Source organism: Myripristis murdjan, chromosome 24 (assembly GCF_902150065.1).
Source record: "Myripristis murdjan chromosome 24, fMyrMur1.1, whole genome shotgun sequence".
NCBI classification, from domain to species: domain Eukaryota; kingdom Metazoa; phylum Chordata; class Actinopteri; order Holocentriformes; family Holocentridae; genus Myripristis; species Myripristis murdjan.
Window position 1 is genome coordinate 21,735,751 of NC_044003.1, and position 19,194 is coordinate 21,754,944.

At 41.2% G+C, this 19,194-nt stretch overlaps 1 protein-coding gene and 1 long non-coding RNA gene across 3 annotated transcripts in view; one reads left to right on the top strand and one right to left on the bottom strand.

The window, feature by feature from the left end:
• Positions 1–19,194, top strand: part of cep128 (centrosomal protein 128) — a 44,786-nt gene that overhangs the window by 18,391 nt on the left and 7,201 nt on the right. Inside the window, exons 16-20 of the mRNA XM_030047044.1 lie at positions 160–324; positions 4,043–4,210; positions 7,753–7,812; positions 10,048–10,240; positions 17,718–17,767. Coding sequence (XP_029902904.1) covers positions 160–324; positions 4,043–4,210; positions 7,753–7,812; positions 10,048–10,240; positions 17,718–17,767 — 636 coding nt within the window. The remainder of the gene's footprint in view (positions 1–159; positions 325–4,042; positions 4,211–7,752; positions 7,813–10,047; positions 10,241–17,717; positions 17,768–19,194) is intronic.
• LOC115356050 (uncharacterized) overlaps positions 10,005–19,194 on the bottom strand; it is a 28,868-nt gene continuing 19,678 nt past the window's right edge. For both annotated transcript variants that reach the window (XR_003927940.1, XR_003927939.1), the window contains one exon: positions 10,005–10,221. This is a non-coding gene — a long non-coding RNA (uncharacterized LOC115356050). The remainder of the gene's footprint in view (positions 10,222–19,194) is intronic.

The window sequence follows — 19,194 nt, forward strand, 5'->3', positions numbered from 1 at the left end:
GTCACCCCATGATGCCTTTTTGTGCAAGGAATTCACACAAATAACAGACTAATCGGTTTCAAAAATAGAAATTATTAAAAGCTGAAAAAACACAGTTGTTGTATGAGATCTTTGTTTTCTCAAATTATTATGGTGTTAAAACTATACACTTCCCTCTAGGCAGATGCAGTGTCAAACAAGGAGTTGTGTGGGGCCCTGCAGATCAAGTTGGATAGGATGAAAGATGAGTGTGATAAACTGGCAGAGCAGCTGAGCACCAAAGAGAAGACACATGCCCTTCTTCAAAGGAAGTACCAGCTACTCAAAAAGGAACTGGATGACAAAGTAAGCCCTTCTTATGCATGGCAAATGTAGCATAATACAGTGAAATGTAAAATTACACTATATTACCAAAAGTATTCGCTCACCCATTCAAATGATCAGAATCAGGTGTCCTAATCACTTGGCCTGGCCACAGGTGTATAAAATCAAGCACTCAGGCATGCAGACTGTGAAACAAGACATTTGTGAAAGAATGGGCCGCTCTCAGGAGCTCAGTGAATTCCAGCGTGGAACTGTCATAGGATGCCACCTGTGCAACAAATCCAGTCGTGAAATTTCCTCGCTCCTAAATATTCCACAGTCAACTGTCAGCTCTATTATAACAAAATGGAAGCGTTTGGGAACAACAGCAACTCAGCCACGAAGTGGTAGGCCACGTAAAGTGACGGAGAGGGGTCAGCGGATGCTGAAGCGCATAGTGCAAAGAGGTCGCCGACTTTCTGCACAGTCAATTGCTACAGAGCTACAAACTTCATGTGACCTTCAGATTAGCCCAAGTACAGTACGCAGAGAGCTTCATGGAATGGGTTTCCATGGCCGAGCAGCTGCAGCCAAGCCACACATCACCAAGTGCAATGCAAAGCGTCGGATGCAATGGTGTAAAGCACGCCGCCACTGGCCTCTAGAGCAGTGGAGACGCGTTCTCTGGAGTGATGAATCACGCTTTTCCATCTGGCAATCTGATGGACGAGTCTGGGTTTGGAGGTTGCCAGGAGAACGGTACATTTCAGACTGCATTGTGCCGACTGTGAAATTTGGTGGAGGAGGAATTATGGTGTGGGGTTGTTTTTCAGGAGCTGGGCTTGGCCCCTTAGTTCCAGTGAAAGGAACTTTGAATGCTTCAGGATACCAAAACATTTTGGACAATTCCATGCTCCCAACCTTGTGGGAACAGTTTGGAGCGGGCCCCTTCCTCTTCCAACATGACTGTGCACCAGTGCACAAAGCAAGGTCCATAAAGACATGGATGACAGAGTCTGGTGTGGATGAACTTGACTGGCCTGCACAGAGTCCTGACCTGAACCCGATAGAACACCTTTGGGATGAATTAGAGCGGAGACTGAGAGCCAGGCCTTCTCGACCAACATCAGTGTGTGACCTCACCAATGCGCTTTTGGAAGAATGGTCAAAAATTCCTATAAACACTCTCCTCAACCTTGTGGACAGTCTTCCCAGAAGAGTTGAAGCTGTAATAGCTGCAAAAGGTGGACCGACATCATATTGAACTCTATGGGTTAGGAATGGGATGGCACTTCAGTTCATAGTATGAGTAAAGGCAGGTGAGCGAATACTTTTGGTAATATAGTGTATATGAAACTTGCTATAAATGCAGAGTCTCCTAAATATAGTAGCCTCTCACCAATTTACGTTTCCATTGACAAAAAACACATAAAAGCTACTTCAACTACAATATTGTTGAAATAGCTTTACAATGTGTACTGTGTGTAAGTGTATAACTTACAAACCAATTCCAGTTAAGTGTGACAAAGAAAATCGCACCGAGGGTGCTGTTCCAAAAGGGGGGAAAAGATACAAAAGACAATGTTTTCAAAAGAATGACAAGGAGAAATAAGCTTTATTACAATCAGCAGCAATTACTGTTCACCAGAACTAGAAACACTTAGAGCACAGACTTCACATACCAACTTTTGATACATTTATGTCGCTCTTGAGACGGAATGCAAAAACTGACATTTGGCGTTTGGCTGTGCACAGATAACCAGCCAACACATTTCTTTAGTCCAGAGGCTTGGCTTGATATCAACGGCTGGGGGCCTGTCTACAGCTCCTGGCAGTTAGGAAGGCATTTGTCGAAATCTTTTCATTAATCGCCAATACAGTATCTTCTATAGCTGGATATGTGAGTATGTGTGGGGCCCTGCAGATCAAGTGAGTATGCAGTTTTCGTCACCCGTTTAAAAAGCCCTTAATGGTCAAGCACAGACTCCACCTGGGCATCAATTCAGAGACACAAAAAAAAGGTGGATTACTACATATCTTTGTAGAATTGTTTAATTACTAATTATGTGCTACAACATTTTAGCTATTGGCTTATTACACATTAATAATTCATAAAAAACATCAGACTGGAATCTGGATCTGAATGTGGATCAGTAACCTCAGTACGATATTCTTTCTTTCTTTCTTTCTCTTTCTTTCTTTTTCTTTCTTTCTTTCCTTCCTTCCTTCCTTGCCTGCCCATTATATTTCATCCCTTCCAAAGAGCAGCACTGATCTGGGATCTTCAGTAAGGTCCCGTGATCTTGCAAACTTCACCATGGCTTGAAAGGTTAAGTGGTGCTAAATCAGCACAGTTTTTAAAGGGTCTTTATCAATATGACCTAAGGTGTTTAACAACAACAGATGAAGTATTGAACCCGCACTCACCTCACTGACAGGCCCCTGATAAGTAGTAGGGGCTCTTTGGGCGCTCTATTCCATCTATGTATTGATTTGAAGGCGGGTAAATAGAGCAAAAGGGGTCCTTATTAATGTAACATGGGTGGTTTATTATCCCAGGGACCGGGTAATGATCCACAGTCTCTGGACAACACTGATCAGTTGGCTCCTGTGCCTTGGACATATTGATCTGCTGTGTCCTCATGGAGACCCTGAAACTATTGACAGTGCAGCCCGGAGGAAGAGAGGAAACTTAACAATGCCTGTTTTGGGGAATGGGGACTAAATCACTCTTTTGGCCAAGGTTGCTTGTCTGTCTGTCTTTCTATCTGTGTGCGTTTGGTAGGGCTTCCCCCGACCGAAGATTGTCCTAGTCAGTTGGTAGTAATTACTTCAAGTCATAAGTCGACTAGTGATTGCACATTTATGATATTAATTTAATCATTTAAATATATTTTTTGTAAGGGCATTGGAAAATGGGTTGACTTACAGAGCTGAGAATGAAAGAGAAATAGAAAACTGTAATAACGAGCTTTTAAAATACAAATTCTACAAGCGCATGCACAAGGTGAGCTGCCTGTTAGTGAGACCAGAACAAGTGGTAATGATTCTGATTTTGCTGGAACAACCAGCAATGCCCAGAAACCATTGTAGCTAACATGTGGCTGCTTACATGTTTCGGAGAAGTCGACGATTGATGGGCAAATTTTTTGCCTGCAGCTTTTGCAATGATCTCACACTTTGGATTTCCTGCCTGACACCAGTGTAATAGCCGCAGGGATCAGCTGTGTGTTTACAAAGGGACGGACATTGCTTAATGTCCATCCTTGTCTGACTGAGCGACTGAGTGACCTCCTGTGTCCATCATTTCAAATTAAAAGCCCTCCAGCGTTTCATACATGGTCCAGCCATATGCTAGGCTGGGTTTTCACCCAATCTTGTTAACAACAATGGAATTGGAGCTTGAGTTGGTTTGTTTGTTTGTTTGTTATTCCTGTGACTGATTAGCCAGTGACAACTTGGTGGATTAAGACTGATAAGAGGCTGATAAGACGGTTGTATTTTTACATAAAAATCCTGCCAGGTGCACCTTAAAACTGCAGCATACTGTGTACAGGATTTGATGTTGAAAAGGGTCCCAAGGGCAAACCAAAATTATGCTCACATAATGCTTACACAAGGAACTGAGTTAAGACACACTGCTGTAATTAATGTTTCAGTTGTCTTTTCCAGTCCAAATGACAAAAAAGAAAACATAAGAAATCACAAACAATCACTACTTTGTGTCCACACGCACTCAGCTGTTTCCCATCCTCCTCAGGTCAGGTCAGATGACGAGCAGAAACACGGGTCAGAGGCGGAGCTCGTTATGCTGCGGCAGAAGGTGCTTCGAATGGAGGCAGAGCAAGAGGCAGTCCTCTCCTCTGTGGGGGAGGAGCTCGACACAGCCTGTTGCAGCCTGGCCAGAGACGGTGAAGACAAACTGCAGGTAATGATACAGCAAGCAAAGTAGGGAACATACACTGAGTGCATATTTCTACTTAAAAACACACACTCTATGGATTGTCAATATATACTCTCTGATTGATTGAAGCAGGGTTTGTAACTTGTCTGTTTTCTCTGGTCAGGTGTGTCAAGCTCTGAAGCAAACAGTTTATCCTCTAAAGATATCTAACGCATACCCTCAAGTGCTGAATGTAAAACATAATCCATAAGAAGATGCACACTATCAGTCTATGCAGCTTTGCACAGAGCACATTCTTGCATATCTTGCACACTGTGCGCTGCAATGAAGGTCGCATTGACTGGAGGCTTGTATGGAATATAAAAATGGTATTGATCTAAGCATGTAAAAGATGTCTCTTCTAATTGAGTAGGTATGAAATTGCTGAAGGCATGTAGAATAGTATGGATCGGGTAGGAGTGTGTGACATGTTGATGTGATACATTTGTATGTATTGAAGGTGAGTTTATGTGTGTGTTTTTGTTTCTGTGGGGATGTGAACGAATGGGCATAAGTACATTGCTCATCACATTTACAGTGAACTACTGCTGAAAATATTCCCTGGTACCAGATATGAGAAATGTTATGCTATCTTGTGGTGTTTCATGTCAGTTCATTGTGATAAGTTTGATTATTTCACACATTTGAATACAAATCCTTTAACAGACATTTATTTACTCACAGATTCAGTTTTCAATACATTTCACTTTACGCTCCACATGACTGAAGATAATTATGTTCTATTTTGATGACTGCTGATTTGCTGCTTGTTTGGAAGTTGCCTGATAACAAAATATGTCCTACAAAGAAACACTTATTTGTCATTTCAGTGCTCCTGTCCTCAGAACTGTTATCAGTGATTTTTTATGGAAACAAAACATCTAACACAAAGTTTACTATTAGAGGAGGTATTGCATTTTCACTATCCATGAGGACACGTTATGTCAGGCTATTTTGTTGTATTATTTTTTCCTATGGAACTGATTTAGTGGAACCAGAACCCTAACGGGGGTGTTATCATCAAAATGTTATTGTGATAACACCGTTGCATATGCACATATGTAATGTGTGCATGCAACGGTGCACACATCCAAGTCTGACAAGATAGAGTATACACCACATACTAAGCACTTCTTCTACGCACAGAAGCCTTTTTCATCCATACTTTGCTTTCCTACATACCTTAATCTTGTCCATGTATGGCCTATTGCAAACCTCCACACATGTGCCCTCAGACACACACACACACACACACACACACACACCCTCACACACACACTCTCCCCCCTTACATGCTTAAAGCCAGTTTTCCTCTAGTGCTCCAGGGTAATGAACCCAGCCAGCTCTTATCTGCTCATATAGATTTCCCAATCTGGTCCAGAAGCGCTGCAGTCAGACAACCAAGCCAACATCTCCCCTCATCTGTAATCTGTCATGTTGAAAAGAAGTCAAACTTGCCTAGTGATTGGCTTAATGAGGGGAATCATTAACAGTTAAAGGGCGTATTAGGTTTCAGTTACCTCATGATACCCTCCACCCTTCCTTTAAGAGGCAGAAATGGAAGAAGTTGTAAAACAGTGTAGCAACATTTTGAAACACTAAACATTTCATATGGGAATTAATTTTGGCAGTTGACAAATTAAGTGCCATTGTGGCAACAGAAGATTGTGAACAAGTGAAATACATTACCAGCAACAAAATAGTAAGCTAACCAGCTGGCATTCCTTACAAGTTTGGATTTTACCTTTTGATGCCAAATCATCTTTGATTGGTTTTCTTTACTCACATTTTTTATGAGCACAAAGGGGTTGTAGGATATATAGCACCAGTTGACCCTTTCTCCTATGGCATCCTGTTGACTCCACGGGACAAGGTACAAACCATATACAGTGACACCAATATCCTGCTTTAAATTCAGCTTGGGACTTTTGTCGCATGTTGTTCACTTCTTTCTCCTTCGTGCTGCTGTCTGTTTTAAATATGAACCGTTTAATGAAGCTGAAATACCACCCAGAGAAAAAAACAAATCGGCCCTCCTATTCACTACCTCTCACTCTAGCATCATCTCCACTTTGTGCCACTCGCTAAACTTTCCCTTCTTTCCCATTTTCTCTGCGGGAGGAGCAACAAATAAACAACCATTGTGGCTACAAACACACACGCACACACACACACACACACACATTCTTGCATTCCACTGCAGTACTGCTGAGAAAATGGTGCCATTGCTTTCACTCTAACCCAGCAGACAGCCACTTTCAACTCCCAACCTACTTGTTCAGTTTTCCAATGGGTTCAGCTCTTTTTTGTCTGCCACCAGCGCAGAGCGGTCTTTGATGGTTCAAGAAAGGGTGTAAATAGAGAGAGAGAGAGAGAGAGAGAGAGAGAGAGGAAGGCATAAAATGCATGTTGCATCCCCCCCATACACACACTCTGCCATGCAGTATACACTCAAAGACAGGGGACCTTTGCTCGGCAGTGCTCCATTATTGTAGTTTGAGCTGTCGTGGCAACAGCTTGGAAAATTCACTTGTCTTGGATCTGATTTTGAGTGACAGGTTAAAAAGTTGCTTGACACCTGTGTGGTAACTATGTACCAGTGCTGGATTGTTTGCCTAGGAATGCTACAGCTACCCCCTCCTGACACACACACCCCAGCAGTGTGTGCTGTGTACTTTCTGCTTTTCTTGATCATGCACACAGTGTACCACAAGGGAGAGCTTAAAAGGCACAGTGTGTGTGTGTGTGTGTGTGTGTGTGTGTGTGTGTGTGTGTGTGTGAGAGTGTGTGCGCGCGTGCGCGCACGCTCAAGTGCATGATCTATTTTTATGGTGTTTTTGTTCATGTGAATGTGTGTGGCATGTTTATATGCCATGATAATGTTTTATATGGGTTTTTAGCCCTGTTTATATGACTGGTGTTATAGGTGTGAATGCATTCTTATCAGTCTCGGTCTGTACATGTCTGTGTATTGAGTTTTCTGAATGTGTGTGTGTGTGTGTCAGCAGTCATTATGAGTTGGCAGACAGTTAGTTTGTAGTGTTGATGCTGACAGGCATGTCTAGGAAGGATGGAACACACTCCCTGAGCTCATTTTTTATGACACACACTTCCTCTGTTCATAGGTGTGCGCGTGTGTTGTCATCTTTGTCAGTGCCTGTTTGACATTTATGCACCAATTCTGGCTTGCGGAAACAGTTTAGAACAGTTTAGTTCCTCACAAAATTTATGGGTGTGATTCATCACTGTTGTGATTTTTTTTTTCCTCTTTTTTTTTTTTTTTCCATCACATTTCCAGTGTCGTCTTCTCTTTTCCCCATGTTTACATTACTCCTGTCCTACAATTGTCTTTTCATAAACCTTGGCCATATAGACAACTGACATGCACAGACATAATAACAAATACAATCACAAACAAGATTTCTTACACTTGCCCTCTCTTGATGTTCAGAGTTCTTTTAGAATAGAAGTGTGCATTGCATGCTCACCAAGGGAGCTCATGTTTGCTGTCTTTTCTGTTTTAACAGGCTATCTCCCAGAAACCTGGATTAGTGAAAGATCCTCACCGCTGGCTAGCAGAGACGAAGGTACAATCAAATATGCAAAAGTGTGGGCGTCCTTATCAGAAATGTACATAAATGATCATTATTAAATTGGCAGTGCACAAAATTAAAACTTCAGTAATCAAAAGTGCCAAGGGTCATTTTAAATGAGAATTGTTTAGACCGAGATGACAAAAAACACAGAATACATAGTTCCATGGTTGTGTCTTCATGGTTGTTTTCATCATGAGACCAAAAAGTGATTATTCCATGCTTTTGTTTTTCCCGAGCTAAGTCTAAATGGTCCTCATTTTCAGTTAAGACATGCTGCAGCGCTAAGCATGTCAGATTCAATCTAATGAATTACCATGAACAGCATGCTTGTTCCTAAAGCATATACTCTGTTACAGATGAATGAAAGGCAACAATAGTACAGAAGGCTTTATGATTTTGGCTTTGCAGCCACAATATAATTTTAGAACTTGGAGAATCTATTATTGTTTACAAATTCAGCCACACCACACATTTTTGTTTGTGGCTCTGTTAAAAGCACCTTGACGTAAAACTCTGACGTAAAAGTAGCTGGACTACTCGCTGGCTTGTTGTCTCACTACAGCAAATGTACTCTTCGATTGCTGGGTCCCTCCATGTTTTCAGAAGAAAAACTTGAAGAAACCATTTTCCTCAGCTGAGCACTGCTGTGTGGTGAAAGTGAGTTCTGACTATAAAGAAACAGTGAAGTTCAAGGCTTTTCAAGGGAATGTCTGTCCATAGTAATCACAAAGTCACTGACACTTGTCTCTTGAACTGCCTTTGTAAGTTCAGTCCTGGTGAATTATATTATTGGTCTTCTTAAAAGTCGACGCCAGTTTATTTTGAATTAATGGAACTGTGAGTTGGAGTTTTGGTTTAATACGCTGCCTCATTTCCCCTCTCCTTTGCAGCAGTAGTTGCCTTTCATCCTCGTTCCAAGAAATATGAGTCTGTCTTCCATATTGTAGCGGTGTATGGGAGCGCTCTGCTGTGTTCATGGATGTGACCATAATGAATGAAACAGTGATATGTTATGCTTGCAGAACATATAGTTACCAGCATTATGTGAATCTACAATGTGAAATACTTTTGAAGTAATGTGCATGAACAAGAATAAACAGGAGAAATTAGCAACAAAAATAATTAGCTCCTTATTACCTTTTTTTTAATCTTAGAAAAAAACTAGGTATGCTTCACAGGCTCATAAGGCACAGTAGGAATGCCTATTCAACCAATCAATTTGCTTGGCTGGAACAACCCATTTTATTAAACATTGTAACATAATTTCCATCCCCTAGGAGCTGTTCCATCAACTGCCTACTCCACACTGTTTTGCCCAGCGGGCCCACGATATTTTCTCTGAAGGATTTAGGATTATGATACTCGTTCTGCTGCTGCTCTTTGCTGAACCAAGCTTAATGCCAAGCTTTACGTCTGCTGTCTTACTAGGCTGATGGCAGGTTACACATATGCATGTAATTGCATGAAACTGTAACTGCATGCATGTAGTGTCAATGCTACTTTTCCAGGTAGCCATTTTTAACAACAGGCCACTGCAGATGGAAATGGCACATACACAGTTAAAGAATATTGACTTGTACTATCTCTCATAAACACAGTAAAGATGAGCTTCAACAGAGGTCCAAAAAGCGTAGTTTGAAAATAAAAAAAGAATCTGAGTTTTAAAGAATTTACCCTCACTTTTATATGCAAGCTGCAAGCATCCAGTTGTTGCTGGAACAGAAAGCCTTTTTAGGGGGAATAAGATGGGATTTTGCTTTAGGGGGGAAAACAGAGTTAACCTTTGGTACTGTTAGGTTATCAGGCAGTTTGATCAATATTAACTTCTAATATAGGGGCTGGATGGATTTACCATTTATTTTCTAAAGGCTTCAGCCCCCATACAGATTCCCCTTGGGAAATAGATTCATACCTCTACATCACTTTGTATCAGCTGCATAGGGAACTGAGACAATTGGATGCTGAAAAGGTCAGAGGAACACATCCATCATTTCCAAATCTGTGATATATTTGGGAAAATGTTCAGTAGTAATGTAAAATGCATGTGAATTGGTGTAAATGGACAAACACATGCAAAAATATTATGATCGTTCCTTTAAGGTGGTGGGAAGCCCTTACTCTTTAAAACATACCTCCTTCCCCTCTCAAGTACAATATAACCTCACACACCCACTGCATCCATATCCAGTAACTAACTTGTATTTATTTATTTTTTTTAACACCCAGACAAAGCTGCGCTGGCTGTGTGAGGAGGTGCGGGATCGCGACACTCGTGAACAACGGCTGAGGAAGCAGCACCAGCAGATGAGAGATCAGCTGAAGGCCCTGAGACAGAGCCGGGACTCTGACCAAGCCGCCCTGCTGCAGCGCCTGGACAAACAGGAGGACATGCTGAACTCCCTGAGCACAGAGAAGAAAGGTAGAAATGGATTTAAAGTTCACAAGTCATGTTGACACAGCTCTACAAGAACACATACAACAGACAGAGTGCAGCTCCCCAATATTTTTATATTTCTTCCATAGTGTCTTGGTCATTGAAAGACAAACTCAGCTGTCAATCAGCCACTCATACACTTGAGCATTATTTAAGAGTACAGTAAAAATCATTTCCTACAATTCAGAGCTGTTCTCTGTTAATTAGGCAGTGTTTGCAGTTGATCATTTCTCCCCTGTGATAAGACCAATTGGATTTGTGCGATATACTGTTGGAATGTCAGTCCCCTTTACAAGAGGGTATAACTGTAAGGATGATGCAACACAGCTAAACAGGTGGGAAGCACAATATTTTATAGCGACATGTTTAGCCATGCTGGTTATACAAATCGATTGACAATCCTTACAACTTATTTCTCATTGAAAAGGGGACTAATCAGGCTTTCTAACTGTATAAAAGACAACACCAAACGGTACTGTTAAATGGGAGAAATGATCAACTGAAAAAATATTGCTGGGGATTTTGTCAAAAAAAAAAATTGGTCACTTCCCACACAATTACCGGTGTCACTCATTCCAGAAATGCAGGATCCTTACAAGTTGATTCGTCCTCATTGGAAAGAGGACGAGTCAGGCTTTACAACGGTATAAGATACAACACTATTGGGTATAAATAAAGGGGAGAAATTATAGACTGAAAAAGCGGTGCAGAACTTTTTTTGCCTAGTATAGTATCATGCTGTCCACTTTTGAATTAACCACTGGGAAACTGTTAATGTTTCACCACATGATTACACTCATATTACCAGCTCTTTTGAACAGGAGTTCTGTGATTCAATATCAACCACGGAATTACTCACTCTGTTTCTTTCTCTCTTTCACTCTCTTTGACTCTCCTCTCCCTCTATTTTCATCCTTCTCACTATGCGTACATGTGTGATGATGTATTTTCTCAGTAATTGTGCGCCTCTGTCTGCTTGCGATTTCAAATGCTTGAAAAAATGTTCAAGCATGCATGCGTGTGCAAGTGTGAACTTTAACAGGTATGCAGTTTTTGTTTCTTTTTTTTGGAAATTGGCTTGTCCTTCCCTCCCCGCTTCCCAGTCCATTTTTGTCTTTGTTTCTCCTAATGAGTTGTGACTGCCGGAGGACGAACAACTTGTTTTTAGCACACAGAAATGGGCCTAATTTGGGCTCCATTAACAGAGAGAAAGAGAGGTGAGAAGACAGAGAGAGCACCATAGCCAGAGAGAGATATTGTTAGAGAGACAGGGAGATGGAGGAAGCTGTACAGAGACAATCAGCTGCCCATCATTCTACTGTATGCTCTGTGGCTATAATAGTAGGTTATTGCGTCACTCAGATCAGCAGACTAATGATGCTGCCTCATCTCCAGACTCCCTTGGGAAACACACAGCTCCTTCTGTCTTCAGACCCAATCAGCCATTTGACAGAAGTAGCGCTGTCTGTCTGCACTGGAGGCAGTGGCACCAATATTATGTCTTTAGAAATTACGTGCAAGAATCATCTGTATTTCAAAACAGTTTGTTTATTCAAGTCATTAGAATTAGGATTGTGTCATCTCTGGTTTGAATCAGCGTTCTCCTTTACAGTGCAGTTCCTCGACTCTTGTTGGCTATTTTGTTACAGAACAAGAGCTTCTTGAAAGCTGGTGAGCAGTGGCTTACCAAACAAAAAGGATCATGTTGCATCAATCTTCTCTGATAAAATGCACTCAAGTGTACAGTATGACAGCAAAATCTGTCTCTTTCCATTTTGAATTTTGTTCCAAAACACATTTGGAATTATGGAGTTTTGAATTTTGTTTAAGATGCTTACTTTTACATTGCAGGGCTGTAGTGTAGTCATATATGCATACAGTTTGCAGAACTCTTGGAGGACCATCATTTTACAACATTGTGGCATCACTGGTGTACACTGTCATTTTCCTGCTTTAGTCTGGTTTTTACAGCTCCAATCGCCAAAGGTGCAGGAGTCCTCTTACAATTGCTTGTATTATTAAGGATCAAAGCACCAAATGTACTGGAACATCATATGATTGCTTGGATTATTATCTTCTTTCTTATGTCTCCGCTAAATGTGTCTGGATCTCAAAACTGTAACAGCTACAGCCACCAAACTCACAACATAGGTCCCAAATCTGCCACTCGGGCAACAAAAAGAATATCAGTTAACATCAGTTGGTAAAAGTTTCACATTTTAGCCAAAATCACTGTAACCATGCAGCACACACTGACCAATCATTTTGCCACATTGTGTTTTTTTAAGTTTACACATTGCTAACTCTCAGACATAACTGAGACACAACGGAGATAACTCATCAACTGTTTGTCAGTTAAATACGAAACACAAACCACGTGTTCTCAAGTGTGTCCTGAGTATCTGTGCCAAACCATCTCACATTCCAACTGTAGGTGGCGCTATAATAGTTAAAAGTTTTACATCTCAGTGTCTCTGCGTGGCTTTGAATGAGACTTTTCCCATGTTTCTGGAGTCATATCCAATCTGGAGCATCAAATTTGGACATTATTAGCAACAAGTGACATGGTTTAAACCCGTGATGGAAAGAGGGAGGTAGATTTTCTCAGGGGTTCAACTGAGGCTAAAGCAAGGTGGCTTTTTATATATACAGTACAGGCCAAAAGTTTGGACACACCTTCTCATTCAATGCGTTTTCTTTATTTTCATGACTATTTACATTGTAGATTCTAACTGAAGGAATCAAAACTATGAATGAACACGTGGAGTTATGTACTTAACAAAAAAAGGTGAAATAACTGAAAACATGTTTTATATTCTAGTTTCTTCAAAATAGCCACCCTTTGCTCTGATTACTGCTTTGCACACTCTTGGCATTCTCTCTTCAAGAGGTAGTCACCTGAAATGGTTTTCCAACAGTCTTGAAGGAGTTCCCAGAGGAGTTTAGCACTTGTTGGCCCCTTTGCCTTCACTCTGCGGTCCAGCTCACCCCAAACCATCTGGATTGGGTTCAGGTCCGGTGACCAGGCCAGGTCATCTGCCGCAGCACTCCATCACTCTCCTTCTTGGTCAAATAGCCCTTACACAGCCTGGAGGTGTGTTTGGGGTCATTGTCCTGTTGAAAAAAAATGATCGTCCCACTAAACGCAAACCGGATGGGATGGCATGTCGCTGCAGGATGCTGTGGTAGCCATGCTGGTTCAGTGTGCCTTCAATTTTGAATAAATCCCCAACAGTGTCACCAGCAAAACACCCCCACACCATCACACCTCCTCCTCCATGCTTCACAGTGGGAACCAGGCATGTGGAATCCATCCGTTCACCTTTTCTGTGTCTCACAAAGACACGGCGATTGGAACCAAAGATCTCAAATTTGGACTCATCAGACCAAAGAACAGATTTCCACTGGTCTAATGTCCATTCCTTGTGTTTCTTGGCCCAAACAAATCTCTTCTGCTTGTTGCCTCTCCTTAGCAGTGGTTTCCTAGCAGCTATTTGACCATGAAGGCCTGATTGGCGCAGTCTCCTCTTAACAGTTGTTCTAGAGATGGGTCTGCTGCTAGAACTCTGTGTGGCATTTATCTGGTCTCTGATCTGAGCTGCTGTTAACTTGCCATTTCTGAGGCTGGTGACTCGGATGAACTTGTCCTCAGAAGCAAAGGTGACTCTTGGTCTTCCTTTCCTGGGTCGGTCCTCATGTGTGCCAGTTTCGTTGTAGCGCTTGATGGTTTTTGCGACTCCACTTGGGGACACATTTAAAGTTTTTGCAATTTTTCGGACTGACTGACCTTCATTTCTTAAAGTAATGATGGCCACTCGTTTTTCTTTAGTTAGCTGATTGGTTCTTGCCATAATATGAATTTTAACAGTTGTCCAATAGGGCTGTCGGCTGTGTAGTAACCTGACTTCTGCACAACACAACTGATGGTCCCAACCCCATTGATAAAGCAAGAATTTCCACTAATTAACCCTGATAAGGCACACCTGTGAAGTGAAAACCATTTCAGGTGACTACCTCTTGAATCTCATCGAGAGAATGCCAAGAGTGTGCAAAGCAGTAATCAGAGCAAAGGGTGGCTATTTTGAAGAAACTAGAATATAAAACATGTTTTCAGTTATTTCACCTTTTTTTGTTAAGTACATAACATGTGTTCATTCATAGTTTTGATGCCTTCAGCGGGAATCTACAATGTAAATAGTCATGAAAATAAAGAAAACGCATTGAATGAGAAGGTGTGTCCAAACTTTTGGCCTGTACTGTATATATAAAAAGCCACCTTGCTTTAGCCTCAGTTGAACCCCTGAGAAAATCTACCTCCCTCTTTCCATCACGGGTTTAAACCATGTCACTTGTTGCTAATAATGTCTAAATTTGATGCTCCAGATTGGATATGACTCCAGAAACATGGGAAAAGTCTCATTCAAAGCCACGCAGAGACACTGAGATGTAAAACTTTTAACTATTATAGCGCCACCTACAGTTGGAATGTGAGATGGTTTGGCACAGATACTCAGGACACACTTGAGAACACGTGGTTTGTGTTTCGTATTTAACTGACAAACAGTTGATGAGTTATCTCCGTTGTGTCTCAGTTATGTCTGAGAGTTAGCAATGTGTAAACTTACTGTATATATATTATATATTATATTATAGGCGAGTTAATTCGGGAGGTGGAGCCGCATGTGCACGTCCACGTGTCCAAGTGGACGTGTCACAAGGTTGTACTGATTGAGTAAAATCCCTGGGCCACACCACACAGACACAAGAGGCAGAGGTGGAACTATGTGTAAACTAATTTATTGACAAGGTAGATAGGGCAAATAAAATATTAAAAATAAAAATATAGCACATCTGCTGGCTTATGATAAAACAATAAAACACACTGGCGTAAGTGTCCAAGTTAAAACAGTCTTTCCTCTAAACAGTCTATATGAGTAATATACTCAGTCCATTCCGACGGCGTCCCGGTATCAGTCCGACCGCATGCGTGGCGTGGCTCCGTTGGGGCGCGCATTGAAGCCATCTGGGTGCGCTCTTGTAAAAGCCCATACTTTAGGGAAAGCTCTCCCTAAAGTGTGTGCTCAAGATAGCAATTTTAGGGATAGCGCATAAAACACGCCCACAGACACACCTCCAGGCGCAACTAATGGAGTCGGCATAATGTATAGCGGGTAGCGTGGGCACAAGATACCGTTTAAGGATAGCGGAAGCTCCTAAATGCGCAATTCATGGGTAGCGGGTAGTGGCAGCGGGTAACGGGTGGCACAAGATAGGGCCCTAAACCTCAAAACATCATTAAAATTACACCATAGGTCCAAGAGAGCTGAAGTTTTTTCAGCACATGCACTGTATGTATGATATGTATGATGTATGTTAAAAGTTTGCTTCACTGCAACCTTTGGTCAATTCAGAAGTCTGTGACTGTGTTTTTCAGAGTATGCAAAATCAATTAACATCTAAACCATGCAAACTATTTAACAGACTTTAAACAGAAGCTCTTTGCTCCCATGCTAAATATCTCATTTCAGATATGGATCAGTTATGTCAAATGCCAAGGCTACAGTGATATTGAACACACCTTGTACTGTAAACACATTTTATGTATTGTTAAATAGTTGATCAAATGCCACCGGAGTATTTAACAATATGCCTGAAACCAGCAGAATGACATTTTTCAACTGCTCTGGCAGGTCATATAAAGTCAAAGGTTGCCTTTTGTGCTTGGACCCCATGAATTGCAATTTTTATTTTATTTTTATTATTTATTTTTTGCCTTAAACCCTCTTCTGGCCTCTTCTCTCAAGCAGTGCACGTAACGATGCAGCATTGCTAGAACTTTCCCAGTAACTTTGCCACATGTTTCATATTAATTGTGACTTCGTGTGAGAGGGAGGCCTTTTGACAGTGATAACAGACATCGACTGCCACGTCCCCGCTGCCCTGCTCAAAGTAGATTTAACCTGTCTAGCTGAAATCAGAGGTTTGTGGCAGGAGGTTTGATCTCCAACCACAAGCTGGCGATTGCACGGGATTTGAGAGTATTCTACTCGTGCATGCCTGATGAGGGGGGCGGAGATGCAGTCATCCCCAGGTGATTGAATATCAAACTTGGGAACAGCGTAAGAGAGAAAGATAGACAAATGGAGCAGCAATCACAGTAATCTATTTGACTTTACCCACTTGTGGAGGAATTTAGAGTCTGCAGGGGCCATAAAGTTTCAGGGGGGGTGTTGTTCTTTGCCCCTCATGGTGCTTTATCTTAGATATTTTATCACATCATTAAACAAGTAGTTCTCATCCTACTTCTGATTGACTGAGTCCCAATAAACAAACCTATGACCATGTACTGGTTAATTTAAATAATGTAGGAACACAAAAATCAATGTTTAAGATGGCACAAAAAGTATATTTGCTGTTGGAAGAATACTAATTATGATCATATTTAATGACTAATTAAATTTTTTTTTCTTTAACATTTGCTTTCTTTTTTATTGCAGTGGTGTGCTCCTCCCATTTTATAAAAGCATGAAACCCCACAAGCCTTTATCGTCTTGACCTCATGCCTAATGGCTCTCAGCTGTTCTAAAATCACTCACGTGGCTTACTGCTTAATAAAACTATATCAAAATTATTCCTCCACAACACCATCTCAGTAAGCAAACAGCCCATGACTGTAATCAAATAAATGTTGTTTGCAATCGTATAAAGAGTGCTTGCAGTGAAATGACAACCACATTCAGAATTTGTGTTTCTTTGACTCAGCCACAGGAAAATAATCCACTTGAAATTAACTTTATTCAAGGGAAGGAATGGCATCCACCACACTGCAAAAACATTATTAATTAGCAAATCTCTTCGGGCGTGCTGGAGGGTTCAATGGCTGAGACCTTGCATATCTCATTGATTAACAACTGAATCTGTGTCCATACTGCTCTTTGCTTTTTCACCCTCTACCTCATTATCTTTGTGTGGCTGGATTATATTCAGAGTGGACAGAATTCAAATCACCAGGTGAACCTAATTCCAAAAACTGGTTTTGTAGATCCAATAGGAATGTGAGGAAAATCAGATTTGTGGAAACCCAAATCAGTAGCAGTCAAGTGGAAATAGCTTCCTTTTTCTGCTACACATAAGGGAGACTGTTGTTTTGTGCCTTGGTGGGCTGTGTCTGTCTGCTATCTATCTGTCTTATAGACAGCCTGTGTCTCTGTCCATCTATGTAGGTGGTTCTGCACCTATCTGTCTGTCCAGCTGTCTGACTGCATCTTTGTACCTCTGGCTGACTGTCTGTCATCACTGGACATCAGTCTGCTCAGACTGATTCAGTCAGCTACCAGGCTTTCTCAGAAATGTGTGTTGGGAGGAGGGCAAAGCACGGGGCAGAGCTGACCTAATGTACTATTCTAACCCTGCACATCTTCTACAGCAATGTCTCTTCTCTCACAATTTTCTTTCCCTCCAGAACTGCTGGAGAGGAGTCGCAGGAGGGAAGAGGAAATGAGGAACCTTCAGGTCAGTATTCCTCACCTTTAATAATCCACATCTGTCTCTCCTCATGCCTATACCCATCTATACCCCCTTAATATGCCCCATTTTTAATATCCAGTGGCCTGGTTTCTGCTACAGGTACAGTGACAGCTGGTACATCTTTGTTTTCAAAGGAAAGGCTTGGTATTTTTTCAAGGTCATTAACTTACTAGTTCAAAGTTGAAACATAGGGCATGAGGATGTAGGGCTGCAGCTATCGATTATTTTAGTAATCAAGTATTCCACCTGTTATCGCTTCAATTAATTGAGTAATTGGATAAGAAATACTTTTGTGTTTTATTAAAGAGCAATAGTAAATGTTCAAATAGGAAAAATATCTTTTCAATTTTTATTTGTTTGAGTTCTTGAGGAATCGTTTCAGCCTTATTAGGATGCGATCACGTAGTTTTAGGGCCGCTCCTTAAAAACCACCAAATCAGGCACTTTTAAGAAGTTCCTAACAGCTGAACTTTTTCAGAAAAAGCATTGTGACCACAGACACTTTTTTTTTTTTTTTTTTAAATCAACTGGCCAATAACTGCAAATAATGTCAATGGACAGCTGACAGACTTACTGTAAACAAACAAGATGGAGACAGCACTAATCCTAGTTAACTCTTCCTGGCCATATTTAATGTTTAGATTTTTGCTATTTTTTTTTATAATCTGTAAGTAACTGGCAGATTTTTACAGACGAAATTTTAAACAGCTTCAAGGTTGGCCCCCTCTGATGACCTGTCACACAATTACTGCATCACAAACGGGATATCAAGTGGTTTGCACAAATAAATCCACCTGTTAGTGTAATTTTATATACCTTTATACTTGAACTGTTTTGCAAATGTGCCTTTAAATACTTCAGATATTTTTATGCCTCAGTAGCAATAATGATTGTAATCTACAATTTAGCAGTCAAAGGTCACCCAGCTGTGTGTTTTAAAGTTTTAAATGGCATTTTAAATCAAGCTTGTGATAGGAAAACTATGTGAAAGCTCCCAAAGCTACCCATAGAGAAAAACGGGTTTGATGCAGAAATCGATGTTGTGGCCATTGTGCATCCCATGTTTTTATTTAAAATTATTATTATTGTTATTTTTTATTACACACACACACACACACACACACACACACACACACTTTTTAATCATGCATCTGTCATCTGAGTTGTGTGATCTTATGGTACAAACATTAGTACCTGGCCTTGGCCCTGAACACATCCCTCACAGCCTTGCTGGGACAAGTGGCTAATTACTGCAGACATGAGGCCTTGGAGTTTAAAAGCCAACAGAGGCCTCATCTCTGTCTTTCTATACCGCGGCATCAACTGTTGGCAGGCCACCAACTCACCTAGTCTTCAGTGGACTGGCCCCCAGTGCCTTGCGGGTGCTTTACTCACGATTAAAGGGCAAAACA